General features: G+C 45.1%; 1 protein-coding gene across 2 annotated transcripts in view; it reads right to left on the bottom strand.

Annotated features, from left to right (window-relative positions):
- LOC144943169 (serine/threonine-protein phosphatase 2A 56 kDa regulatory subunit gamma isoform-like) overlaps positions 1 to 11,315 on the bottom strand; it is a 32,798-nt gene extending 21,483 nt beyond the window's left edge. The window contains exons 1-3 of one of the 2 annotated variants that reach the window (XM_078870402.1): positions 11,114 to 11,315; positions 7,837 to 7,902; positions 2,137 to 2,341 (exon numbers count right to left, since the gene is read on the bottom strand). In XM_078870402.1, coding sequence (XP_078726528.1) covers positions 2,137 to 2,341; positions 7,837 to 7,902; positions 11,114 to 11,140 — 298 coding nt within the window. In that variant the 5' untranslated portion in view covers positions 11,141 to 11,315. Of the gene's footprint in view, positions 1 to 2,136; positions 2,342 to 7,813; positions 7,903 to 11,113 lie in introns of those variants that run through there. The other variant, XM_078870403.1, reaches the window with a different exon arrangement.
- Between the last annotated feature and the right edge of the window lie 14,560 nt (positions 11,316 to 25,875).

The following is a 25,875-nucleotide window of genomic DNA, read 5'->3' on the forward strand; positions in this document are numbered from 1 at the left end:
GGAGTGTGCCTGCTGATCGCGGGTAAAGTGAAATACAAATGTGTTGCAGGTCTAAGGCGTTCTTCGTGCAGCATTGATTTATTATTTGAGTCGTTTACTGCCGTACGCACCCTGGAAGTTGTGTGTGCCTGCAGCAAGCGCGTGTATGTGTACCTATGGACGCGCGCGCGTCTGTGTGTGGGGGGAGCCGTAGTGTCGTGGTTAGCGCGCTGCGCTACGAACCCGGCGACCCGGGTTCGATTCCCGCTCACGGCCAACACCGGTGACGATTATTTGAACCGGTCCTGGGCCTCCCCTAGGTCGACTCAGCCTCAAACGAGTAACTGGGGTAGTGTGTGAACATCGCTACTGGGGAGACAAAGGCGGCCGGGCGTGGTGAATCCAAGTCCCGGGCGAAGCCGGGTAGTAAAGCTAGTACTTTATAAAAGCAGTTGAAACTGTTTTATTTACCAAGTAAGCCTGCTGAACTATTCTTTTTCAGAGACGACCTGGCCACACATGATAGATCAAAGTAGCTTATCATATGTGGGAATATAAGCAGCCAAATAAGCTCAAAACATTTTTCTAAATTTGGAGGGCAAACCCGGAGTACCTGGAGAAGAATCCACGCCACCACGGCCAGAGTTCATGCCAACTCCAAATATAACAGGTGTCACTATTTGGATCAAACCCACGACCTCTTGCATACCAGGCGAAGGAGATAACATCTCGCAAGCATGGCGCACTGAGTTAGGAGGCACTGAGGGGGTTGCTGGTGGTATCATATTGCTTGTGGCTTCACAAGGCAATGCACCGCCAGTTCTAAATATGCGAGTTGCAAAGTGGAATGGCCGTTTCTCCGTCTCATGAATTTGGCTGGAATTGCTCACTGGCGACAAACGCATGAGGAAGTGGTGCTTGTGCACAAAAAACAGCGATCGGGGGGGGGGGTGTGCGGGGAGGGGTGGGGAGGCCGAGCGAGCAGGGTGTCTACAAAAAAACCTCAAGCTCGTGACGAGACTGGGTTGGTGGGCGGCAGCATGACTGCCGGGAGTATGACAGGTAAAGTAAGATAAATTAAGCCCGAAGCGTTAAGATGAGTCAAATCTTAAATGTCAAAACTGGGCGAATAAACAAAAGTGATAATAATTTTCTGATTAACGAGCATGTTTGCTGCCACCTTGAAATTTTTTTTTTTTAACCGCTTTCACACCCATGCACAGATCAGCATGAAGAGCCGGTGATGTGTGTACGACAGGAGCCGTGCCACGTACTATGCTCATTCACCATCAAAAAATGTTGCATCCCGGGGCGGGGTTGTTTTTCCTTCCCAAAATGTTTCATAAGGAAATGCAGAGTCCGATTGCAGTGATAAGCAGCGTGAACCGGAGTATGGTTGTTAGGGGGCTGGGGTGGTTAAGGAAATGTGCCTGATCTTGATTTACTAAAATACACTCTTGGTTCATATTTTTTTATTTAAACAAATTGTAAAAAAAAACCTTCAGTGTGTGGAAGTATTATTGTCTTCAAAATTGCAACAGCTGCTCACCTCACATAAGCCATATTCGGTGCGAAAGAAAATATATTAATTATAACAATATAGATTCAACTTCCATTACTTTATAAAACATCATAAAGGCAAATTCAACCCCAATAAAGTTGTTGATACGTACATAGGTCACGTGACCCGTACTGCCCATCATAGCTTTGAAAGTTAAAGTGAAAAAAATAATAATTGAAAGTTAGGATTTCTCATGACATCACTGATATTATAATTAGAAAGTACGGGAGCGACACCAGTGACGTTCCTAGAGTGCTCTGGAAAATTCTCATGAAAGAAGCTTCAAGCTCATATGAACAGCTCTGAATTGAAGAGCCTTGGTAATGTGACAATTTACATGCAATATGGTGATATCACGTGACATGCAATCCAATTATCACAATTGCACATTTTGCTGTATGTAGATAACACCTGTTGTATGTATTCTCTCTCATCAACCATAGCTATTTGCTATTCGGATTGCAACTTCAACAGTTGCAAGCGAGAACACAGACAATGTGCCTCAAGACCTAGCATCCCACACCTCTGATTAGCATGGTTGGCTATGTACGGAGCGAAATAAGTTCAACGTACATACATAGATCAAAACTGAGTACCTTTCAGCGCGGGTAGTTTCTGGAGCTCGCGGTTCTTGGTAACGTTGAAGCGTGACGAGCTCTGCCTCTTCTCCTTCTTCACGATGTTGGCAGGAGATCCATATTTCACCTTGTTGAGCTGTGTCTGTGGCGGTGGTGGAGGCGGTGGCGTCACGGCGCTGTTTTGCTTCTTGGCTCCGGTGGCCGCCGTCATGGTGGCGGCAGCCTGCGGTCACACAGAGGAGAATCACGACATCTGTGAGCGACGCCTTTAGCTTCTGAACGTCATTTACGACAAGCAGCCTCCATGGACTTTCCCTGCCTACCTCTTACCTCTCACCTCACTCTACTCCCCTCCATGCACTCTCCACTCCCAACAACCAAAGCTCCCATTCAACCTTCCCTCAGTGTGAGGTCGTTCATTCTCCTCTGCTGTCCCTGTAGTCAGGAACTGCTCTATGCCGAGCCATGAGTGTTGTCGACTCTGCCCCTGTTCCAAGTTCAAATGTAATACCTTTCTTTATTACCTCTGCTGATTACTACTGACCGCCTCTCTATAGAAAATAAATATGCCCACTGTTTCCGTACAGTGTGTTGAGATGCGGTCACATTTAGACACGATATAAATCCCAATTGTATTTAATTGTATTAAACTTTTTAAAAATATCTAACTAAATTCAAACTAAAGTCATTTTCTCAGTTTGAGCATTATTTTTTCCAATGATGTCAAACGGGTTCTAGTTAACAGTGCATTTGCCAGCAAGCCAGCATTAATTTCTAACAGCTGTTAAGGACTGCAGGGTGACGTGTATTTTGTTGATGTGTCTATAAATAGGTTCGACCTCTTTCCACATTGAGTTCCAGTCAAATGGCATGCACCTTGAGGGTCTAAAGGCAGGGGTCGGCAACCAAAATAAGAGCAATTTTTTTCGAATTCGGGAAAAAAACTCAACATTTCAAGAGCCATAATTGCATGTGAATACTAGACAGCCCTTCATAAATAACGTCATAAAGCAGTCCTTAAAGAGCCGCATGCGGCTCCTGAACCAGAGGCTGCTGACCCCTGGCCTAAGGCAATGTATTATCACGAGCCTGATGATGCTAGTTGAAATTCCTGGTGAAACGTGGTGGATTTGCTCTCCAAAACACGGTGTGCTGTGTTCTGTTTATGTGACAAACCTTACTAATTAGCGGTGTCGGGTAGTGGCGGGTTTAACGACATATTTCATTTACGCGATCTAACCCAAAAAAACTCTCATGGATATTGGTCGCGAAAGCATACGTGTTAAATTGCATGTAAACATTGTTCGGATGCGTCTGCAATTCTAGGATAAACTAAACTATACACTGGAACAGACAAATCAGTCGTTCAAAGAAAAGCCTTCCAAAGCTAATTTTCTAAGGTGAGAGAAATATTTAATTGAATTGGTTTAGAATAAATATACACAATTACCTCAAGGGGTAGGGGGCTTGGTATTCACCCCCAGATTCCTAGGTGCAAATACCAAACTGCGAAATTCACTGTGGTTGCACTGGGATGTCGTTAGGTCAGAGCGAACACAAAGGTGTATTACAGGTGTAACCATCACCTGATTTCACTTATTTATGAAAAGATATCACCTACAACATCTCATTTGCAAGGTGTCAACTTTGCACGTATACAACCATTTTGAATATACAACTTTACTGGCAAAATTAAGCAGCTTAATGCAATAAGGGAACCACGGACAAATCTCTTATTTTAAAGGAATGTGCCTACATAGTGATTCACATGTGACCAAAAAAAATAACTTTTACAATTCATAATTTACCACAAAATCTAAAGAGTAAGTTACCTCCTGTCTCCTGTGCAGTCCAGCGACAAATTTGAAGCTGTGTTATAGAGAAAATATATTTTAAAGTTTGTTTTAGTGATTTTCTTTGTGTTTTTTATAAGTACGTCATAGCAATGCAATAACTAAAGCATGTTCTTTAATGGGAATTTAACTACCTAAGGCCACAGTCACAAGACCTTCCTTTATTCTGCTGCCTATGACTGACTGCCTATTCTCTATATAATAAAATGTACCCACAGTTCTGTACAACGTCTGGAGATGCAGTTGCATTTAGACACTACATGAATTTAAATTGTATTGTGTCTCAGTAACCATCATTCCGACTCATGTCAAACAACCTAGAACACATAACCTACGTAACGTACAATGAGGGAAAAAAGTATTTGATCCCCTGCTGATTTTGTAGGTTTGCCCACTGACAAAGAAATGATCAGTCTATAATTTTAATGGTAGGTTTATTTGAACAGTGAGAGACAGAATAACAACAACAAAATCCTGAAAAACGAATGTCAAAAATGTTATAAATTGATTTGCATTTTATTGAGGGAAATAAGTATTTGACCCCTCTGCAAAACATGACTTAGTACTTGGTGGCAAAACCCTTGTTGGCAATCACAGAGGTCAGACGTTTCTTGTAGTTGGCCACCAGGTTTGCACACATCTCAGGAGGGATTTTTTCCCACTCCTCTTTGCAGATCTTCTCCAAGTCATTAAGGTTTCGAGGCTGACGTTTGGCAACTCGAACCTTCAGCTCCCTCCACAGATTTTCTATGGGATTAAGGTCTGGAGACTGGCTAAGCCACTCCAGGACCTTAATGTGCTTCTTCTTGAGCCACTCCTTTGTTGCCTTGGCCGTGTGTTTTGGGTCATTGTCATGCTGAAATACCCATCCACGACCCATTTTCAATGCCCTGGCTGAGGGAAGGAGGTTCTCACCCAAGATTTGACGGTACATGGCCCCGTCCATCGTCCCTTTGATGCGGTGAAGTTGTCCTGTCCCCTTAGCAGAAAAACACCCCCAAAGCATAATGTTTCCACCTCCATGTTTGACGGTGGGGATGGTGTTCTTGGAGTCATAGGCAGCATTCCTCCTCCTCCAAACACGGCGAGTTGAGTTGATGCCAAAGAGCTCCATTTTGGTCTCATCTGACCACAACACTTTCACCCAGTTGTCCTCTGAATCATTCAGATGTTCATTGGCAAAGCTTCAGACGGGCATGTATATGTGCTTTCTTGAGCAGGGGGACCTTGCGGGTGCTGCAGGATTTCAGTCCTTCACGGCGTAGTGTGTTACCAACTGTTTTCTTGGTGACTATGGTCCCAGCTGCCTTGAGATCATTGACAAGATCCTCCCGTGTAGTTCTGGGCTGATTCCTCACCGTACTCATATCATTGCAACTCCACGAGGTGAGATCTTGCATGGAGCCCCAGGCCAAGGGAGATTGACAGTTTTTTTGTGTTTCTTCCATTTGCGAATAATCGCACCAACTGTTGTCACCTTCTCACCAAGCTGCTTGGCGATGGTCTTGTAGCTCATTCCATCCTTGTGTAGGTCTACAATCTTGTCCCTGACATCCTTGGAGAGCTCTTTGGTCTTGGCCATGGTGGAGAGTTTGGAATCCGATTGATTGATTGCTTCTGTGAACAGGTGTCTTTTATACAGGTAACAAGCTGAGATTAGGAGCACTCCCTTTAAGAGTGTGCTCCTAATCTCAGCTCGTTACCTGTATAAAAGACACCTGGGAGCCAGAAATCTGTCTGATTGAGAGGGGGTCAAATACCTATTTCCCTCATTAAAATGCAAATCAATTTAGAACATTTTTGACATGCGTTTTTCTGGATTTTGTTGTTGTTATTCTGTCTCACTGTTCAAATAAACCTACCATTAAAATTATAGACTGATCATTTATTTGTCTGTGGGCAAACGTACAAAATCAGCACGGGATCAAATACTTTTTTCCCTCATTGTATCTACAAAACAGGCATTTGTCTTTTGGGTTTACGTCTTGAACTCTCTTCTCATCGAATAAAAAGCCGATTGGAGCCTCACGTGACGACATCTGTTACAATTTGTTGCGCACAGACCAACTCTTCAGGAGCGCGGTTTATGCAATTCCCTGAGAGCAATGCGTGACAAACACGCTGGCACGCTTGTGCTAGAATGTAACACAAGTTGTCCACAGCGGCTAGAGGTTCACACATCCCCCAGCAGATAGACACACTACTCTGCTGTGCCAGCGTTTACATTGGGCATTGGCCGTGTGCTTGACAGCAACGAAGCAAGCAGCTCCAGCTGGTTTCTTACGACCATGGCTGTCGATTAAGGGGGAGATTGAATTTGTATCTCTATGTATACAAGGGTCCAAAGGCAACCCTAGACACTTCCACCAGCAATGACACAATTCGCAGGCCACCCCTACTCCAGTTCAGCCTTCATTTGGCACCCATCTGAAGCAAGTAGAATTTTAAAACCGCTATGACCTATTTTCCCGGAAACATATCATGAAAAACTCAAGTGACACTAAATACAGATATTTATCACCAGCACCAGAATGTGCATATTCACATATTAACTTTGTTTTTCGACTAAACAAGTCTAAAATAATGTAATGGTGCAAGCAATGGCATATGGAATTCAAGGTTATGACGTTGTGTATTGCGTAACAGCCTCTGCCAAATTATGTAAAGTATACAGCTGAAATGATCAAGCTGAAGGTCTTTGCAATCGAAGTATTGTAAGTTTGAATCCCAGCAAGGATTCACTCAAACCCTTTTCAACATCCTTTTGGAAACAATAACACTGATAAAGAAAATGAAATAACTGAAAAAGGAACAAAAAAGCATGAAAAGGCACATGGGAGGAATTACGCATTGATTAGAGAGCACAAGTGAGAGATGTCATATTTACTGTTAAGAAAAGTGAACTTGGGCAGAACCAATCACTTGAAAGAGATGATGGGTTATAGATGAGGTTGGTGTAGGAATGGCAGCCAAAATATGTTATATGTTTGAAAGGATACCACTCGAGAGATGACACGATGAGATTAGTTCATGTGCAGCAGCTAGATGGATTAAGGCATCGTGAGACCATGAGGGATGGCAAAAATGGGGGCAGGCCATTCATACAGCAGTAGATTGATGGACAACGGCTATTGATGAGGATCCTGCGCCTCTAATTTTGCTACATAACTATGCGATTTTAAAATATACACGAGCATCTTCTTATACAGTAATTAGTCTCCCAAAACAATCAGTTGTGATTAATTATAGACACAACCAAAAGATACATAACCTGGCCTATGTCCCAGGCTGTCCTACACAGATTATAGTGGTGGCTGTAGTTCAGGGACACAGCAAGCACCACCTTGGGTATTTGTAATTTCATTTGAATTAGGCAGCTAATTCATAAAAAAAAAAATGGAAAATGACGCTAATGCTTAATGCTCCAGTTGATGCTGCCGGGCTGTGCCAGACCTGTTCTGCCCGGGAGGTTGCAATTATTTCTCAGCCAGAAAACCCAAGGTGAAAGTTACTGCCAACCTGTCAACATGTCCTTGTTCTGACATGAGTTTTACCCTTTGTAAATAAGACTTTTTTTAAATGACTATCAAATTGTGGTTATGTGATCCATTACAGCACTCTTCTGACATAATCACTTTGATACCAGCAACGTTAATTTTAATATGCCAATGCAGTGGCATCACCAGAGCAATACAATGAACTTCTGTGCCATGATTTTAAGTCCTTTTTCTCGTGAATGACGCTTCAAACTTCTGTCAAGCCAGCCTGGGATGTAACGACTATGTGTGTACCTACATGATTAGAGTGGTTTGATGGGTTGAGTTCTACTTTGAGTGACTGACTTGTTTCCACCCCTTGCACTCACACTTTCGTCCGTGTCGGCGGCATCCTTAGGTGAGTTTTTTGCGCTCTTCGCGGCTTTGGCAGGTTCCTGCAACAGGCATTTCAACATGGAAATACAAAAAGCAATGTTTTTCAAAAACTGGGTTACCGTATTATAATGCAATTCATTTGAGGTTAAGTGGTGGCGCAATGGTTGCTGCACCACACTATGAACCCAGCAACTTGAATTTGATTCCCAAACATGGCCTGCATCAGTGCCGAGTGATATCTCAAGGGATCTCTCGCGACCTCCTTCACCAACCTGCATTGCCCCAAGTTGTACAATATAGTGAAATAACCCGCATGAAAACATGGCATAGGAAGGGCGTAATCAAAAACATACATTGTTAATCATGTAATTTATCTATCAAGCCTCACCGAGTCTCTTGATTTTTCAGGTGGGTTAAAATATTGTGATTTTTGACCAAAATCCTTTTAATGAGCATTTTACATGTAGCATGCAACCAGAGTGTCTGAAGAAAGTCCACGTGGTATGAGAGGGCAACACTCATAAGTCACACAAAGATGTTCACAAATAAACTTGCCTTTTTGCCATCCCCTGTACACCTCAAAGCCAAACAGGTTTGGGAGTTGCACAAAACTACATGATCCAAAATCCTTGACTCCCAAGTGCTAGATTACAGGCAAGTGCCATCGTGCCAGGCTATTCACAGCTGTTTTTTCTCCCTTAAGATTCCCATTTCAAAGGGCGTTTCGAGTGTTTGCAATCCAAAATGCATATCGTCTGTAAAATGTCCAAAATTACAACAGTAAAGCTTTAAAAGTAAATAACTGGATGACATCATTATAAATCTTGAAAATATTACAATGTACAGTCCTTTATCAAATCGCATATTGCTTGTCGGTCATGAATATTGTTTGACCATTCATATTCACACTTGTCAGTGCAGATGGTGCAGGAAGGGGGTGTCCAGGACCATTCCGATTATCTTTCACCATTAAAGTTAGCCATATCTGGGAATCAAATGCAGATCCCCAAGTTCAATGTGCAAACCGCTACACCATCTCTCCTCCCTTACACTAATATATGAATGTGATATTGCTTCACACTTCCTGTTTGCACCAATCAAATGCATAATGTCATGGCCATTTTGGCCTTCTGAGTAAAAGCAATCAGTGGCCAGTTTCATAGAACACGTTAAATGAGGTGTCTTAAGTTTCAGTGAAAGCAGTGCAAATTAAAGGAAACAAAATAACTTGAGTATTTTATGAAACTGGCAACGAGACAAACCCAGTGGCCAAGTGCATGAATCCAATGATAAATGTCACTTCGAATGCAATGTAAAGTACATGCGTAAATACATCACTGATTTACTTTCTTTCCAGTAGACGACTGAACATTGTGAAAGCGATGGCTGCGTATCTTACACAGACACAAAGCAAGGTTGGAGCACGAATTGAAACTGACGGATCTGTGTTCACACAATGTCAATTCCGGGAGAAATGCAGGCATGCAAAGGAAATTGGTTTACAAATCGTATTATAAATTCTGTTATACAGGTACAATTAAAATGTAAATAACGGAGTAAACGCTGAAATAATTAGGGAGAATGTGTTGCATCGCACAGGATGACATGCTTAACCTCCCTAAATAACTATCTGTAATTGTATAATTCCTCATTATTTTACTTTTGGGAAAAACTAAATGGATCACCCTTCACCAATCCGCACTGACCAGAGTGGTAACGTATGCGCAAACAACCTCCATGACCAGCACAGTATGGGGGAGCCTTTCAGTCAGCAGTGGATTGACAAGGAGCTGTAGAATACACAGCAGCGACATAGCACCACGGCTCGACTCCAGCGGCTAATTGCGTGCAAATACTTTAAAATAAAGTTATATACTGCCATATAAAATGGTTACTGGCTATTAAGAATAACCACCAAAGATGTAATTGATGCAACAACACAAAGGATCTCGGCAGGAATTGGTCAGTCTCCGACATGGCCATACTGAACCTACCTAAACAACCAGCTTCAGTGGTCGGTTACATTGAGTGACGTTTTCGCTTAAGTTTTGCAATGAAATCAGAGTGAATCAAGAGCACTTTTTAAGTAATTTTACGTAACCGGCCACAGGACTCTCACCCTATCGCCAATTAAATGCACAACTTCCAATCTAACAGAGTTTTGTAATCTAGTCCAGTGCCAACCAAGAGAGATGGCAGATTAAAGCATGCAACAGGAACAACATAACACTGCAACTTGTTTACCACGGCCATTATAACCACCCGGATATACAACACAAAGGTTCAACTCCAGACCTGGAAACCGGTGGCGAATCACAACACATACCCGTAAATTACTTTAACCACTTTGTAATCTATAGCGGCTTTAGGGTCTACGGAGACTAATAATTTACCTTGCACTGGACACGGCTCAAAGAGTCCCCAACAAAGCCATTGGGAACCCCGCCTCACGCCCAGTGCCAAAGGTTCGAAAACCAGAGGCCACACACAGCAGTAAGGGCAGACTCGTCAATTTAATTGCAAAGCGTACGTACAACAGAAGAGCTTAAGAAGTTGTACTCAACATGATAGAAGTCTGTGCCCTGGACACGACTCAATATGAATGTAAAAATTGATATCGGTGTAACTCTTATAGCCCACTTAACATGTTTGCATTTACAGCCCTTTGTTAACCCGCTGCTGGAAGCCATCCAGCAGCGGGTTGTTTGACCATACTTCACCACTCTGGTCAGTTCGTATTGATGATGGGGAGGCCCAGACACCAGTTTAGATATTAACTCGCCACTGACATCGTTGGTCGTGGTTGAGAATCGAACTCCGGTCACCGGATTAATAGCGCAGCGCGTTAACCACTGCGCCACCGCTCCCGCTACCCACACACACACCAGCTGAAGTGACGTAACCAATTAAAACAACGGGTCAATCGAACGCAGGGACAAATATGCGGCAAAACGAAAGTTGCGTGCAACACGAGACAACTTAAGCACCTCCGACACGTCCATTATGAACCTCTCCTTGTAACAACAACCGCGGCAACGCTGCCTGGGATGGAGGCTCGAACCCGAAACGTCGGCCCTCAGGTGACCAGCGAGCCACCTTGACGCACACACGACCGCCTCAATTACGGTGTGGGGGGGGGGCAATTACCGCTTAATTAGCGACGGGGTTGAGGCCTCCCAGGCGAGGCCTCGGCGCGTTTTAGGCGCCAAAAGAAAGGGGCGAGGAGTCGGCCATGACGGTGCCAGGCGCCAGCAGGCTACGACGGCTCACCTTGTCTTTCTTGTTCTTGTTTGGCATCTCCGCCGCTTTGATTCCAACGTGCGACGACGATGAGAAAGACGATGGCAAATGACGGCGGAGTGTGACTGGGGAGGGGGCGGGGGGGGTGGCCCGCTGCTGCCGACGATGACGATGCCGCGGGAGACGAAAGTCGCGCGGGCGAAACTGAGTCTGAGTCCGCTTCTTTCCTCCCCCCACATCCCCCACCCCTCACCCACTCTCCACACCCACCCCTCTCTACCCCCCCACCCACTCTACACCCCCACCTACTCTCCACACCCACCCCTCTCTACCTCCCCACTCTACACCCCCACCCACTCTACACCCCCACCTACTCTCCACACCACCCTCTCCACCCCCACCCCTCTCTACCCCCCCACTCACTCTACACCCCCACCCACTCTCCACCCCCCGCCCACTCTACACCCCACCTACTCTCCACACCCCCTCTCCACACCCCCGCCCACTCTCCACCCCCCGCCCACTCTCCACCCCCCGCCCACTCTCCACCCCTCTCCACACCCCCCACCCCTCTCCACACCCCCTCCTCTCCACCCACCCCTCTCCACCCCCTTCCACTCTCCACCCCCACCCACTCTCCACACCCCCCTCTCCACATCCCCCACCCCTCTCCACACCGCCACACCCCTCTCCACACCCCCACCCCTCTCCACACCCCCCCACCCCTCTCCACACCCCCCCACCCCTCTCCACACCCCCCCATCCCTCTCCACACCCCCCCCACCCCTCTCCACACCCCCACCCCTCTCCACATCCCCCCCCACCCCTCTCCACACCCCCCACCCCTCTCCATACCCCCCACCCCTCTCCACACCCCCCCACCCCTCTCCACACCCCCCACCCCTCTCCACACCCCCACACCCCCACCCCTCACCATCCAACCCTCTCCGCCCCCACCCCTCTCCACACCCCCCCCCACTCCTCCCCCCCACCCCTCTCCACAACTCCCCACCCCTCTCCACCCCCACCCACTCTCCACCCCTCTCCACACCCCCCACCCCTCACCATCCAACCCTCTCCACCCCCACCCCTCGTCCACACCCCTCTTCAGGCGTTGCCCCGCCTCCTGCAATACAGACCACGCCCACCTTGGACTTTAAAACACAAGTGCTAAGTGAAATTACTATTTATGTCGTCTGATGACGACCGCTTGTGTTGCGATCGAAACGTCGTGATTTGTTTTATGTTATTTCTAACTACGTGACTTTACCGAAAGAACCAAGGAGTACTATTTATGTACTATATAAAAATATTTTTTACCAGGTATGGCCCACCGAGCTATGTAGCTGGTTTTTTTTTCCAGAATCGACTTAGATATCACAAATGATAACTCAACGAATTTGGATGATCGTCATGTGGAAATTTATAGTAGCAAAATACTCCAAACGCGTGATATTGACTCTAAATGTGGAAGGCAACAACAGGAGGACGCGGAGGAAAAAATCCACGCGACCACGGCGAGAGAGCCACCGTAAAATCCAAATATACGGGCGTCAGGGTCGGGATCGAATCCAAGACTTCCTGTATACCAGGCGAGGTAGCTAACATCTCGCCATGTCGCCTGCTGTATTTTTGTAGCCTTTTGAGGCCACACAGTGTTATTAACGATGTTTTTTGTTATTTGTGCTTTTGCACCACTGCCAACTCAGCATCACCAAGTAATATGTCCACCTTCAGAATTTCAAAATGTTGTGGGAGATGCTGCCTTGGCAGTGGTGCATAAGCACAAATAAACTGAACACATTAGTCGAATACATTGTGGCTTTAAAAGGGAATAAATATAACAGGCGAAGCGTGGGCGATGATTCTTCTTCTTATCACATAATCCAGGTCACGATCCAGGACCAAATAGATGAGCAGACAATGTCCCCTTCATATATCTGTCTCTCCACACAAAAACAAAGGCATTGCCCACACAGCCCATCGCCCCAACGGCCTTCACGGAGTGCGTCATTTCAGCAGCATCGATTAAGGACAAGCAAATCCTGGGTTGTGTGCAAATTTTTTTTTTATTTGTGTGGAGAAACAGATCTATGAAGGGAACATGTCTCCTTAGTAATGCTGTTATTTACGTCTGTAACGACCAGACCCACCCCTGGAGTGGTGTAACTAATTAGCAGTGACATCACCATGGTGGGTGTGCCAGGCTTGGTGCACCTTAAGCCCATAACATGAAGTGTGGAAGGCTAGCTGGCAGGTTCATGGGACAGACCAAGGTGTTATGTGTTGACTCAGATGACTGCGAAATGCACCACCTGTGCCACCTCGCTGTAGTTTTGCTGCCCGGTGCTCTGCTCATTGTTGTGAGCATCACTCCTCCACGCTGCTTTGCATCTGCAGCAGTCAGCTGGCGTTAGGCGAATAACATCTCAATCTGCTGGTCTTGGGGGTTATTTGACCATACTTCACGCTGGTCAGTGCAGGTTGTTAAAGTAACCCATTATACATGTATTAGTAAGACTATGCTGCACTGAAGATCTCTGGAGACCGTGAAATCATTCCAAATTAAGAACAGTTGTGCAAACGAAAGGCATGGCTTGCATTGGTGCATACCACGTGTCTAAATAAACAAATACAACTGTTCTAAATCCAAAGCCTCTAAGCGCTTACTAATTCTTATGCAATGTTTTTTATAGTCTGTAATTTCCATCCATGCTGTCGTGGTTGTCGAAGGTCTGGGACTGTTGGTATGCACTCTTACACCTGAAAATAATAATAATAATTTTCGATCTTTTCATTCAGACGCTGTCTCCTCGACAGACCTGGTCTTCACCTGAGGACGGCTGCTTGCGTTGTGGCCGAAACGTCATGAGAATTATTTTATTATGTTTTATTTTTATTATTTTATTACTTCCCTTCTACGTGACTTTACCGAAAGAACCAAGAAGAATAAGAATAATGTACAGATCTTTGTTAATGTAGTTCTAGGGGTTGTTTGACCATACTTCACCACACTGGTCTTAGGGTGTGTTGGTGACGGGGGTTCAGATATCACTTGCCGCTGACGTTATCCGTGGTTGAGAACAAAAGTCCGGTCATAGCGGTCACGGTCATGTACGTGTATTGAAATTATTTCGCAACGTACGTAGCCAACCGTAATAATCGGAGGTGATGAAGTGTGCTAACCACTGCACCTCCGCTCCATTCGGCTTACGCCTTATTGAGGGCGTACTTAAAACTAACCCCCTGAAGTTATAAGTGATGCACGGAGGATGACCAACACAATCGCTGGAGTCGTTAAATACAGATTACGTAACTGTAGTTAGGGTTTGAGAAATGGGGTTCTGGCTCGTGCACTGTGCTATGAACTTGGCCACCTGAGTTTAATTCTAAGGCTGGCACGGTGTACCCATTTATACTGACGTTTCAGCTCCCTCGCCTGCATATAAAATCAGCGACCTCTGGATTGCACTATTTACAATTACCCTGTCTGTTCTGTAATATACAGGGTGGTCCAGATGGCATGTGACCCGAAATTAATTGACCCCTAACCTTTGTTCCTTTGCATATTCATTTGTTTTTAAATAAACCTTACTTTAAAAATGGAAAGTTTTAGAGAATAAAATTGAGGTCACACAACTTTATTTAGTTATTTAAATTTTGCCAGGTAGGGGCCACTGAGCTAAAAAAAAAATCAAAAGCGACCTGGTCACAAATGACAGCTCAATAAAGTGGCTCATCACGTGGAAATTTATAGCAGCCAAATACTCTTAAACGCATGTTTCTAAATGTGTAAGGAAAAACCGGAGGACCCGGACAAAAAGCCACGCATCCACGGGGAGAACATGCAAACTCTAGCGATACAGGCGTCAAGGTCGGGATCGAACTCACGACCTCCTGCGTACCAGGCGAGGAAGTTAACATCTCGCCACCCTTGTACATCGATGCAAAGACATGCACATAATACAACATAATTACGAGTGTCGTTGTGGCGATTAACTGGGCAGTCTACTTCTTCAGTGGTGGATATGCACAGAGCCTGTAATCCAGCACTGTGGAGACAGCTAGGGTTGGTGGATTGGATGAACGTTACAGAACTACCTTCCCGTAGGCGTCGAGGAGGTGCCGTATCCTAACCCACCAGAAGACGCAACAGCAAATATGCACTCCGTCTGTTCAGTCTGTATGGGATAGAGTGTTTCCCCCTCGCACGCGGGGATTTTCTCCGGGTGCTCCGGTTTCCTCCCACATTTATTCACTCATTAATTGGCCTTAACATTTATTCACTCATTAATTGGCCTTAATACTGGTAGGAACCTCCTGGTTACACCAGCCCACGGGGGATTATTGTGTCCGTCGTGCAGGGAGTGGCAGGGTGGGGAAGGAGGGGCTAGGTGGGGAGGGGAGGGTGGGGAGGGGCTAGGTGGGGAGGGGCTGGGTGGGTAGGGTGGGGCTGGGTGGGGGGTGGGAGGGGTGGGGCTGGGTGGGGAGGGGCTGGTCACCCCGTGGTGCCCTTATAAAACTCAACGTTTAACCTACTCACGCCGGCTTGTGCCCGCCCTCACAGTCGGGTGTATTGACCGAGCAACCCAACGTTCCTACCAGCTCCCTCCGCAGGAATGTGTTATATAGAGGACCACAGAGCATGGAGCAATCATCGCGTGGCTGTGGTTCCTGGCGCCTCAGAGTGTTTCTCGCCGCACACTGTGCGGCGGTGCGTTACAAGTTTGAAATGACGATTCAAAGAATAGTAACGCTATAAATAAGCAGACAATACGCATAATTCGCATATTTATTTCCAAATAAAAACAAGTATTTGCGTTAAACTAATGCTGCTTAGGAATTTGACTCCAAAGAAGGCCGTGTGGCCGATGGGATGTGAAACAAAATTTTTATTTTTTATTTTTTACGTGGAGACCAATATTGGGAAGGAGACGAGATTGTCTTTTTCAGAAATCCATATTGTTACCACGAGAGGGCGACCAAAAGCCGTAGTAACCAAACAGAAGCAGGCTCGACCGTGCAACTGGCGGGTCTTTTAATTCCACGGGATACATCAGCGGCGAGTGATATTCGAACCGGTCCAGGCGATAACCACGTCACTAAAACCAGTATGGTCAAACCAAGCTCAACGACCAACGGGGGCTACCAAACACGTGGGAAGGTCTACACACAAACACACGGCATTGCAGCATGCGTCTACCAGAGGGCAGCAGCGAGCTAATTTCTATCAAAAAGCTGGGAGTGCGTGGTATAATCCGGCAGGTGTGTGTGTCTGACCAGATTCGCATAATTGGATTGACACCGGGCACACGTTTTGGGTGCGTCTTACTTTCCGGAGCGTCTTCTTAGTCGAAGCAATACGGTAATATTGTAATAAAGGAGACTGATTGTGCCTGTACAGTCTATTTTTTAGCGCTTTGGAAAGACAGGCCACGGTACATTGCCGTATTAGCAAATACTGCAATGTGAACTCAGTTTAACACGTAGGCTTTCGCAACCAATATCCATAATATAGGTTTTTTTTTGGGTTAGATCGCGTAAATATATAAATGTGTCGTTAAAACACGTAAAAATCAGGGTCTATACAGATCACTGGAATATAATCGACATAATTACACAGCAATCAGCTGATAATGTATTTAACAAAACTAACACTACCCAAATTAACAAATTTGCTAGACTAACAACTATTAACTAAAAATGAACATTTTAGAAACAAAACGGTAATCAACATGACTAATGTTGAATTATCCGGCGATATGGTTTCAGTCCTGTCTAAAGGTCTTAACTTTGCTGTTGCCCCACGTACAATCCCTGTCGATGAGATCATTGCTGAAGTGGAATCAGCAGTTAGACATCTCTCCCATAATCAAGCTGAGATGACTCGGCACGAGGTTGCCAAAATTATTGAGAACAGCAAATTTCCAAAAACAAATATTAACTTCAGTGAAGCAAAAGCCTTAAGATAATTGAGAGCAAATAAAGATATCCAAATTCTTGCTGCTGATAAGGGCAAATAAACTGTTGTAATGCCCCGTTAGGACTATGATAATAAAATCAAAGATTTACTCGATGAAGGTACCTACCTTAAAATTAAACGAGACCCAACCAGCAACTTTGAACGTAAAACAACGGTAATCATTGCCAAGTCATCAATTCCCAAGGGAGAGCAATACCTGATCAAAGCAAGGGCATCAAAACAAACCAAGACTTTATGTGCTAACAAAAATTCAAAAACCTGATGTCCCATTAAGATCCATAGTTAGTACAATAGGCTCTGCCACGTACAAATGAGCACAATACGTAACGAACCAAATACAGCCCTACATCGGTAGGACCTCCGTTCATCAAAAACTCTGAACATCTCGTAAATATAATTAAAGATATTAAGCTTAACCCGAATTATATTCTAGTAAGTTTTGATGTGACTTCTCTGTTCACGAGGGTTCCGATCAACGAGTCAATTAAATTACTCGACACTCTGGTAACGAACAAAGGTTTAGCCAAAGATATCCCAAGAAGAGCCGAACACTGTCTAAAGAACACTTACTTATTGTGGCAAGGTGACTTCGATAAACAAATTGAAGGAGCAGCAATGGGCTCTCCTTTGTCTCCTGTGATAGCGAACTTGTACATGGAAGATTTTAAAACAAATGCAATAGCTTCAAGCACACTAAAACCCTCTGCTTGGTTTAGATATGTGGCCACATGGCAAAGATACCCTGAACCACGTTCTAAATAATCTCAACTCGCAAAACGTATCCATCCAGTTCACCATGGAAGTGGAAGCTGACAGAACTCTACCATTTATGGATATTCTGCTCGGACGGGGTCGAAATGGTAATATAACACAGTGTTTACCGAAATAAAACGCATAATGACGCCTATCTGAATGCAGTCACATCATCACCCCGCACAGAAATCTGATCTTATCAAGACGCTCATTCATCGAGCTTAGAAAGGTGACAGTCTGAGAAGTGAAATTCAACATGTTAAAGAAGCACTGAAAATGAACGGTTACAATGGATGCACAAATCAACAGGGCATTGAATGCCAAAACCAAATCAAATAACACGAGCATTGAAACTGCCCAAGTAATTAAAACGATCAAAATACAGTACATTGCGGGAGTAACTGATAAACTAGCCAGATGTTTGGAAAAACAAAACATCCGAGTCAGATGTGGCACAGTACATAAAATACGGAAATTAATATCTGGAACAAAAGATCAGTTTAACATGTAGGCTTTCGCGACCAATATTATTCATAATAAAGGTTTTTGGGTTAGATCACGTTATTTATAAATGTGTCGTAACCCTCCACCACCCGACATGGCCAAACAGTAAAAAATGTGTCACGTTGACAAAAGAAAAATAGTTCACTACTTTAGCCCACCGGTGTGTTGAAGAGTGAATCCTCAGCATTTACAATTTTTGAGTACGACGTTTGGCTGGTAATTACATCCAGCTTCATCGGGCAATTCGCCAGAACATTTACGCCTCTATATAAGGAACGAAACAGTAAGACTTCTCCACAAATCTGGCTGTCGCCTGATGAAGCTAGTTGTAATTATAGGCGAAACGTCGTACTCAGATTGTAAATGTTGTGGCTTGGCTCTCCAACACACCGGTGTGCTGTACTCGTGACGAATTGGCCACATTCTGTTTACGTGACAACCCTTAACAGTTGGCTGTGTCGGGTGGTGGCCAGTTTTAACGACACATTTATATATTTACGCGATCTAACCCAAAAAAACCCTCTATTATGAATGTGAGCTCAGTTTATAGCATGTAAAACTGATATTGTTTTAGCTGACTGTAATTCAAATTGATTATATAAAGTACATTTTTAAACAAATGCCAAATATATGTTCAAGAAAAGATAGTGTATCCTTTGTTTATACCAGGCAAGTTGGGGACGTATTATCGACTGTTAAGAAAAGTGGGCTTTTGCAAGACCCGTCAACCCCTTATCAGTGGCTGTCTAATTACAGACCAATTCAGACCTTACTGGTCACCCTGTGCCCTCAACGCTCATCCTACAAAGTCCCATCACAAGGGAGAAACACACGTAAATAATTCTAGATTTGAAGCTTTCGTGACGGCAAGGATTCATATTCTTAGGTTTTTTCGGTAAAGTCACGTAGGTAAAAAATTAAAATTAATAAAAGTCAAATAAAATTCAAATCACGACGTTTCGGAGGCAACACAAGCTTCCGTCTTCAGGTGGAACCGTCACAGCACGATAGCTGTATCAAGTGAGAGAAATTCCAAGAAAACAGTCCTTGTATATATACTGGTTGAGGGTGGGAGGAGCCAAGGTAGGCCCTGAATATTATTTTTGTGAGGTTCGGTGCGGCTGAAGCACGCTGTTAGGAATGAGCCTTTGGTGTGTACACTAGGTGCGGATGATGTACAGGTGCGTGTAAATGGGACTGAGCCTTTAGTTATGTAGAGGTGATGCGGCTGAAATCGCTGCCAGGAAATGAGTCTTTGTTGCGTAGAATGGTTGACTGAGCCTATTGTTATGTAGAGGTGGTGCGGCTGAAATCGCTGCCAGGAAATGAGTCTTTGTTGCGTAGCATGGTTGACTGAGCCTATTGTTATGTAGAGGTGATGCGGCTAAAATCGCTGCCAGGAAATGAGTCTTTGTTGCGTAGAATGGTTGACTGAGCCTATTGTTATGTAGAGGTGGTGCGGCTGAAATCGCTGCCAGGAAATGAGTCTTTGTTGTGTAGAATGGTTGACTGAGCCTATTGTTATGTTGAGGTGGTGCGGCTGAAATCGCTCGTAGTGAAACGGCTGAATGCCGTATGGACCTGAACACTCAATTTCCATGTACAAGAATACAGGTAAACCGTGTGGATTGACAGGTATGCATGCTAGATGGCCAAGGCCTGGGGTCGGCAACTTGCGGATCCAAAGCTGCATGCGGCGTTGCTTCGTGGCGCTATTTATTAATGACTACTGTCTCGCATTCACAACGTACATTGCGGCTCTTGAAATATTGCGAGTTTTTTTAAACCAAATTCTAAAAAAATGGCTCACCTTGTTATTTTGGTTGCTGACCCCTGAGTCGAGGCTGACGACGGAGTGGAAAGCAAATGAGACAAACAGGACCAAGAGAGCATGGCCACCGAGACGATAGAGTGATGAAATCACCTCTTGTGCAGTTCCTAGGATGGGCAGAGAGGGGATGGGACAGGGTATAAACATATGATAGAAGCAAGATAAGGTGGGGCAAGACCATATCACTCGCCACTGATGTTCGCCGTGGCTTGTGGAATCAAACTCCCGTACACCAACTTCAAATCACGGTGCGTCGACCACTCACTTCTCTACCAATCCCCCATGCCATCTTTAGCAGATAATCCAGTTATTTTTTAAATTGTAATTTGCATCAGGTTGCAATGTACAATCACTTCCCATCCCATGAATGTAAAATGCAGCAACATGTCAGCAAAAACAAAACCAATGCAGCATAGAAGCACTATTCTGGCATCAAATGCGGAAGTCGTGAATCAAAATGTTCTGGGCATGGGGGGTGGGGGAGTGGTTATTGATACAACCTCAGCAGCCTGATGAGTGCACCCAGCGTTGCAAGTCTCATATCCATGGCAATTTGTGTGCGCTTTTGAACTTCCACGAAAATATATATTTTTTTGAAAACTTGTATTTTTCCTGATATCAATGTGCCACGCTGGTGTTATGTAATCAAGAATAATAATGGACAGCCTGTGCACGTGTGTATAAAGTCACGGGGCAGGCGTGCTAGGATGAATAGGCCGGGAGAAAGTCATCCACCACATCTCTTGACAATGATGAACACGCACGTTGCCACCTTAGAACAGAGTGTTTCCCCCTCGCACACATGGATTTCATCTTGGTGCTCCGGTTTCCTCCCTACGTGTAAGTGCTGGTGAATTGGCCGATAACTCCTTAAAATATAGACCGCAGAGCTTGGGCAATTGTTGGCACGGGCTCACCGCCTGGCTGTTGCCTTCCCGCTTGCCATCATCGGGTCCTCCTCGCGACCCGTTAGTCCTTCTCCTTCTTCCAGAGTGAGGGAGTACTGTGTGGCGGTGGTGCGTTACGAGTGTAACTATTGTTATTGTTATTGCCACGCAAACACACGCAGTGGGTGCGCTGTTGCATTTGTGAAGTCCCATAATGCCGAAGAGCACCGTGCCCTCAAATGTGCTTCAAGCTAAACCCAAACAACACAGCTCACACGGAGCATACTCGGTACGTGATTGGACACTGATTAGTACACGTATGTTGAACTTCTTTCGCACCGTATGTAGCCAACCATGGTAATCGGAGGTGCGGGGGAAGGACAACCCACTGCTGGATGGGAGCCTCACCATGCTGGTGCGTCATGGGGGGCATCTGATTAATACGCAATGAAGTTGACCAATTTGATAAAAAAAAATATTCTCTTGTGACACACTAATATAATTTTGTGCAGATTGTATTGAACATATTCATTATCAATCATACGTATAATTATATCCTCTATACTGCTGTACTGCAGCAATGCATTGATTATGTACACTTTACAATGATATACTTTCGCAAAGAATTGTGTGATTTATAAACTATTCAAAAAATAATAATCTACAGCCCTTTGTCAATTCACTGCTAGATGACGGCCTCCCGATTACTTCCAGTCAGAGAAGAATACAATAAATAAAGAGGCTGGATAGGCAATACAGCACAAGTAATCGTTAATAACATTATTTATTAACGATGCCTAATACAAAAACACAATTAATGCATTGTTGGCGAATATTTCTCGCAATGGCCCTTATCATAAACATCAGGCGTGATGAAGATAAAATTAATCGACTAGCGGATGAAGGCCTCCCCACTCCATCAGCATTTCTCAGAGTCCTGCAATCTAACGATCCACCTGGTACCTGTGCATGAGAGAATTTCATCGCTTCATTTTCGAAGTGGGCACCCCTCTCGGACGCGATTCTCTCCCTTGGATGCCACTCCGTTACTATTGTGGCCCACTGACCATCACCCCCTTCGAGTGATGCGTCCTACCCAAGCCTACGTACTTTTCTCACCTGTAAAAATAATGCTTCTGACCTGCTTATATTCTCTGTTCTCTACATTCTAATGTTCGATATTGTTCGACATTAGGAAACCACTGGAGCTATGCAATGTTGATTGAAAACTCATTGCTTTAGAACTGCTTTTTGTGTTTAGTTTGTTGTCCTTCCCCCGGACCTTCGATTAGCATGGTTGGCTCTGTACGGTGCGAAAGAAGTTCAACATACATAAATATGGGAGTCCTACATTGCTTCAAGCGCTAGCCAACTCTGAAGATGTATTTGGTAATACTTTTGATTATTCAAGAATGTCTGGTACTCGATAGCAACTATTAGGTAAATGATTTGAAGCTTTCGTGACTGCAGGAATCCACACTTTTTGGTTCTTTCGGTAAAGTCACGTAGGTATAAAAATAAAATAATAATATATCACGACGTTTCGATCGCAACACAAGCAGTCGTCCTCAGGCAAAAAAAAATCCAGCAGTAGAACTGCTGAACCAGGAAGAACACAGCGAGAGAGCTGTTACTACAAGAGTTTTTTTTGTACATATACCTATACATGTACATGTACATATATAACCTCTCGCTGTGTTCTTCCTGGTTCAGCAGTTCCACTGCTGGATTAGTTTTCCGCCTGAGGACGACCGCTTGTGTTGCGATCGAAACGTCGTGATATATATATATATATTTTCTAACTACGTGCCTTTACCGAAAGAACCAAAACGTATTAGGTAAGTATTCATATTCCCATTTAAAAACTGTTCATCTGAAAACAATACCATAATTTAATTGCCATCCTTTCTCATGGTGTTAAGTGCAGTCACCATCCGTTATGAACTCTCATCTCTCCAGTCACTATGTTTATGTGATATTAAGAAGAGTCGTAGCCCAAAATGTTGCCAATTACCCTACACATTTAGTTTAAGCCTACATTGGTGTCGAAGAGTGTGTCGAGTGTTTTGTTAATTCTGAACAAGGGTCATCGGATGGAACTTTAGCGAACTCTGTAGAAAGGTGACTTTCAATTATTGGTGAAATCTGACTCAACATTGTCTGAAATGGTATGCAACTCCAAAAATAGGCCATTGCCTGAAATGTTTGCCCATTACATATGTCTTTGTTCTGTCACAGTGTTTACGATGAATGTTGGTGAGTCGTTTTGTTTCTGGACAACACGACAATAAACACTATATGCTACGTGCTTAATTTAGACCGCCAAGTTTTTATCTGTAGGGATGGTTATAAAAAAAATGTTTTGCCATAAATTTCAGTTTTTTCCAACATAAATATCCTATTCTCCATAACATTTTGACCACAGCTTATAAATATATATATACACACATTGTGTTTGTGTATATAGCCATACATTTCGCTGCTTCAGCATCTCCCATAAATTAAATATTAGTAAATAAATTGCCCCTAAGCTATCCCATGCCTCCTCCACAAGACTTGGAATCATCCCATAGCCACATGGGTCCCGTGTGGCTGATGTAGGATTTGCTGATGTAAAGAGAACAGCCCGAGCATCAGTGGTTCCAGCTGGGGGCCTCCTCAATACCCCCCCTCAGAGGCTGCCTCACCCGAGGGAAATCCACAGCGTACGTGGGCCACCGTCTGATCCACACTCCTCTGGAAGTTTGAGGGGGCTTCCCTTCTTTCCCTCTCTTTCCATCGGTCAGCCTATGAATCCGTCAGTCCGTCCGTCCATCCATCATTTCGTCTGTCCATCTAGACATCCATTCGTTCGTCCGTCCGTTTCGTCCGATTGTCCATCCGCCAATACATCTGTCTGTCGGTTCATTTGTCTGTCCGTCCAACAGTCTTGTTGTTTACCGGGTTGTCCTCGCGGGAATTACCCTCCAGCAATCGCGGTCGGCCCGTCCGTGGGTTGGATTGGGGACAGGTCCACTGGGTCAGCTTAGCCCAGCTGATGAGCCCTTTCTCTGGAAAAAAACACAACACACGCCTCGGGCTTTTTCCTAGAAAACCGCACGTTTAAGTTTCACAGTTGGCGACCTTCCAGACGTGGCTCCCCCAATAACTAACAGAGCCGCAGCTTCAGGAATTCTGCCCATTGTCGTTGCGAGCATGCGCGTGTGTCCACGCGTATGTTTACACGTGTGCGCACATTACTCTTCGCTCCGGCTGCTGCTTTCGCGGAGTAATATCCCGCCCGATCAGGAGATAGGGCAACAACCAGAGCCCTCTCCTGGGTGAATAAAAAAATAATTAACACACACAGTGTATGCGGTGTATTCAAAATGCACGAGTTGTTCCGTATGGATTTTATGTACCTTACTCCGAGGCCCAGTATTTTTTTGTCTTGCGGTTTATTCTGGGGTGGCATGAATGTTTATACGATTTGATGAGTAACTGGGACTGAAAAAAGGTACAATTATAAATAAATAGCCACATTCACTCGAGCCGAGGACACCACGAGCCTGCTGCTGGTACACATTTACAAAACGAAAGCACTGGGGAATTGCAGTTGAATTATGTGTGTGTGTGGCCATGTGTCCTTGCATGTGCCCCGTTTGTGCTTCCAGAGAGGGAGAGGCAGTGTAGTGGTTAGAACACTGCAATAAGAATCAGGCTACCCGAGTTAAATCCCCAGCCGTGGCCAACACCAGCGGTTCGTTCGTGCGTTTCTCAAACTGCTTGTCATGGTGAGGGTCGCGGCAGCAGCATGTCGAGTAAGGTAGTCCAGACATCCCTTTCCCTGACGACAGACTCTAGCTCTTCCTGGGGAATTCCCAGGCGTTCCCGGGCCAGCTGAGCGACATCGTCCCACCAGCGTGTCCTGGGCTGACCCCGGGGTGTGTGCCCAGTGGGATGTGCCCGGTAGAGTTCCAGGGGCAGTCTACTGGGGGGCATCCTTATCAGGTGCCCGAACCAACTTAACTGGCTCCTCTCGATCTGGAAGATCAGCGGATCGACTCTGAGGCTTACTCTCCCGATCACGGAGAGTGAGCTTGGCAACCCTGCGGAGAAACCTCATTTCGGCCCGTTGTGCCCACGATCTCATACTTTCGGTCATTACCCAAAGCTCAAGACCAGAGGTGAGGGTGGGAACGTAGATCGACCTGTAAACCGAGAGCTTTGTTCGAGAACTCAGCTCCCGATTCACTACCATGGAACGGTACAGCGTCTGCAATACTGTGGACACAGCACCGATCCGCCGTCAAATCTCCCGCTCCCACTTACCATCACTTGCGAAAGAGACCCCGAGGTACTTTAATTCCTCCACTAAGGGCAGCTGTTCCCCCCTCACCTGGAGAGCACAATCCACCGTCTTGTGGGAGTGAACCATGACCTCAGATTTGGAGGTGCTGATCTTCATCCCAGATGCTTCACACCGTTCAAGTGCATGCTGGAGATCACCGACTGACGAGGCGAAGGGGACAAAGTCATCTCCAATAAAGCAGCGACGCCACCTCCATGCCCCATATTGGATACTCTCCACACCTCGGCTGCGCCTTGATATCATGTCCATGAAAATCACAAACAGGAGCGGAGACAATAAGCACCCTTGTTGGAGTCCAACACCCACAGTGAACGACTTTAATTTAACACCAAGAATACTGACACAGCTCCCACTCCGGAGGTAGCCGTGGGCTCATCAGCTCGAACCACTGGAGGGACAAAAGCATGGTGCTTGTGACACCTCCCCCTCGATAGCATTGCTGTGAGCTCACTGCACTACGAACCCGGTTCCCCAAGTTCCATT

This window comes from Lampetra fluviatilis, chromosome 30, assembly GCF_964198595.1.
Source record: "Lampetra fluviatilis chromosome 30, kcLamFluv1.1, whole genome shotgun sequence".
NCBI classification, from domain to species: domain Eukaryota; kingdom Metazoa; phylum Chordata; class Hyperoartia; order Petromyzontiformes; family Petromyzontidae; genus Lampetra; species Lampetra fluviatilis.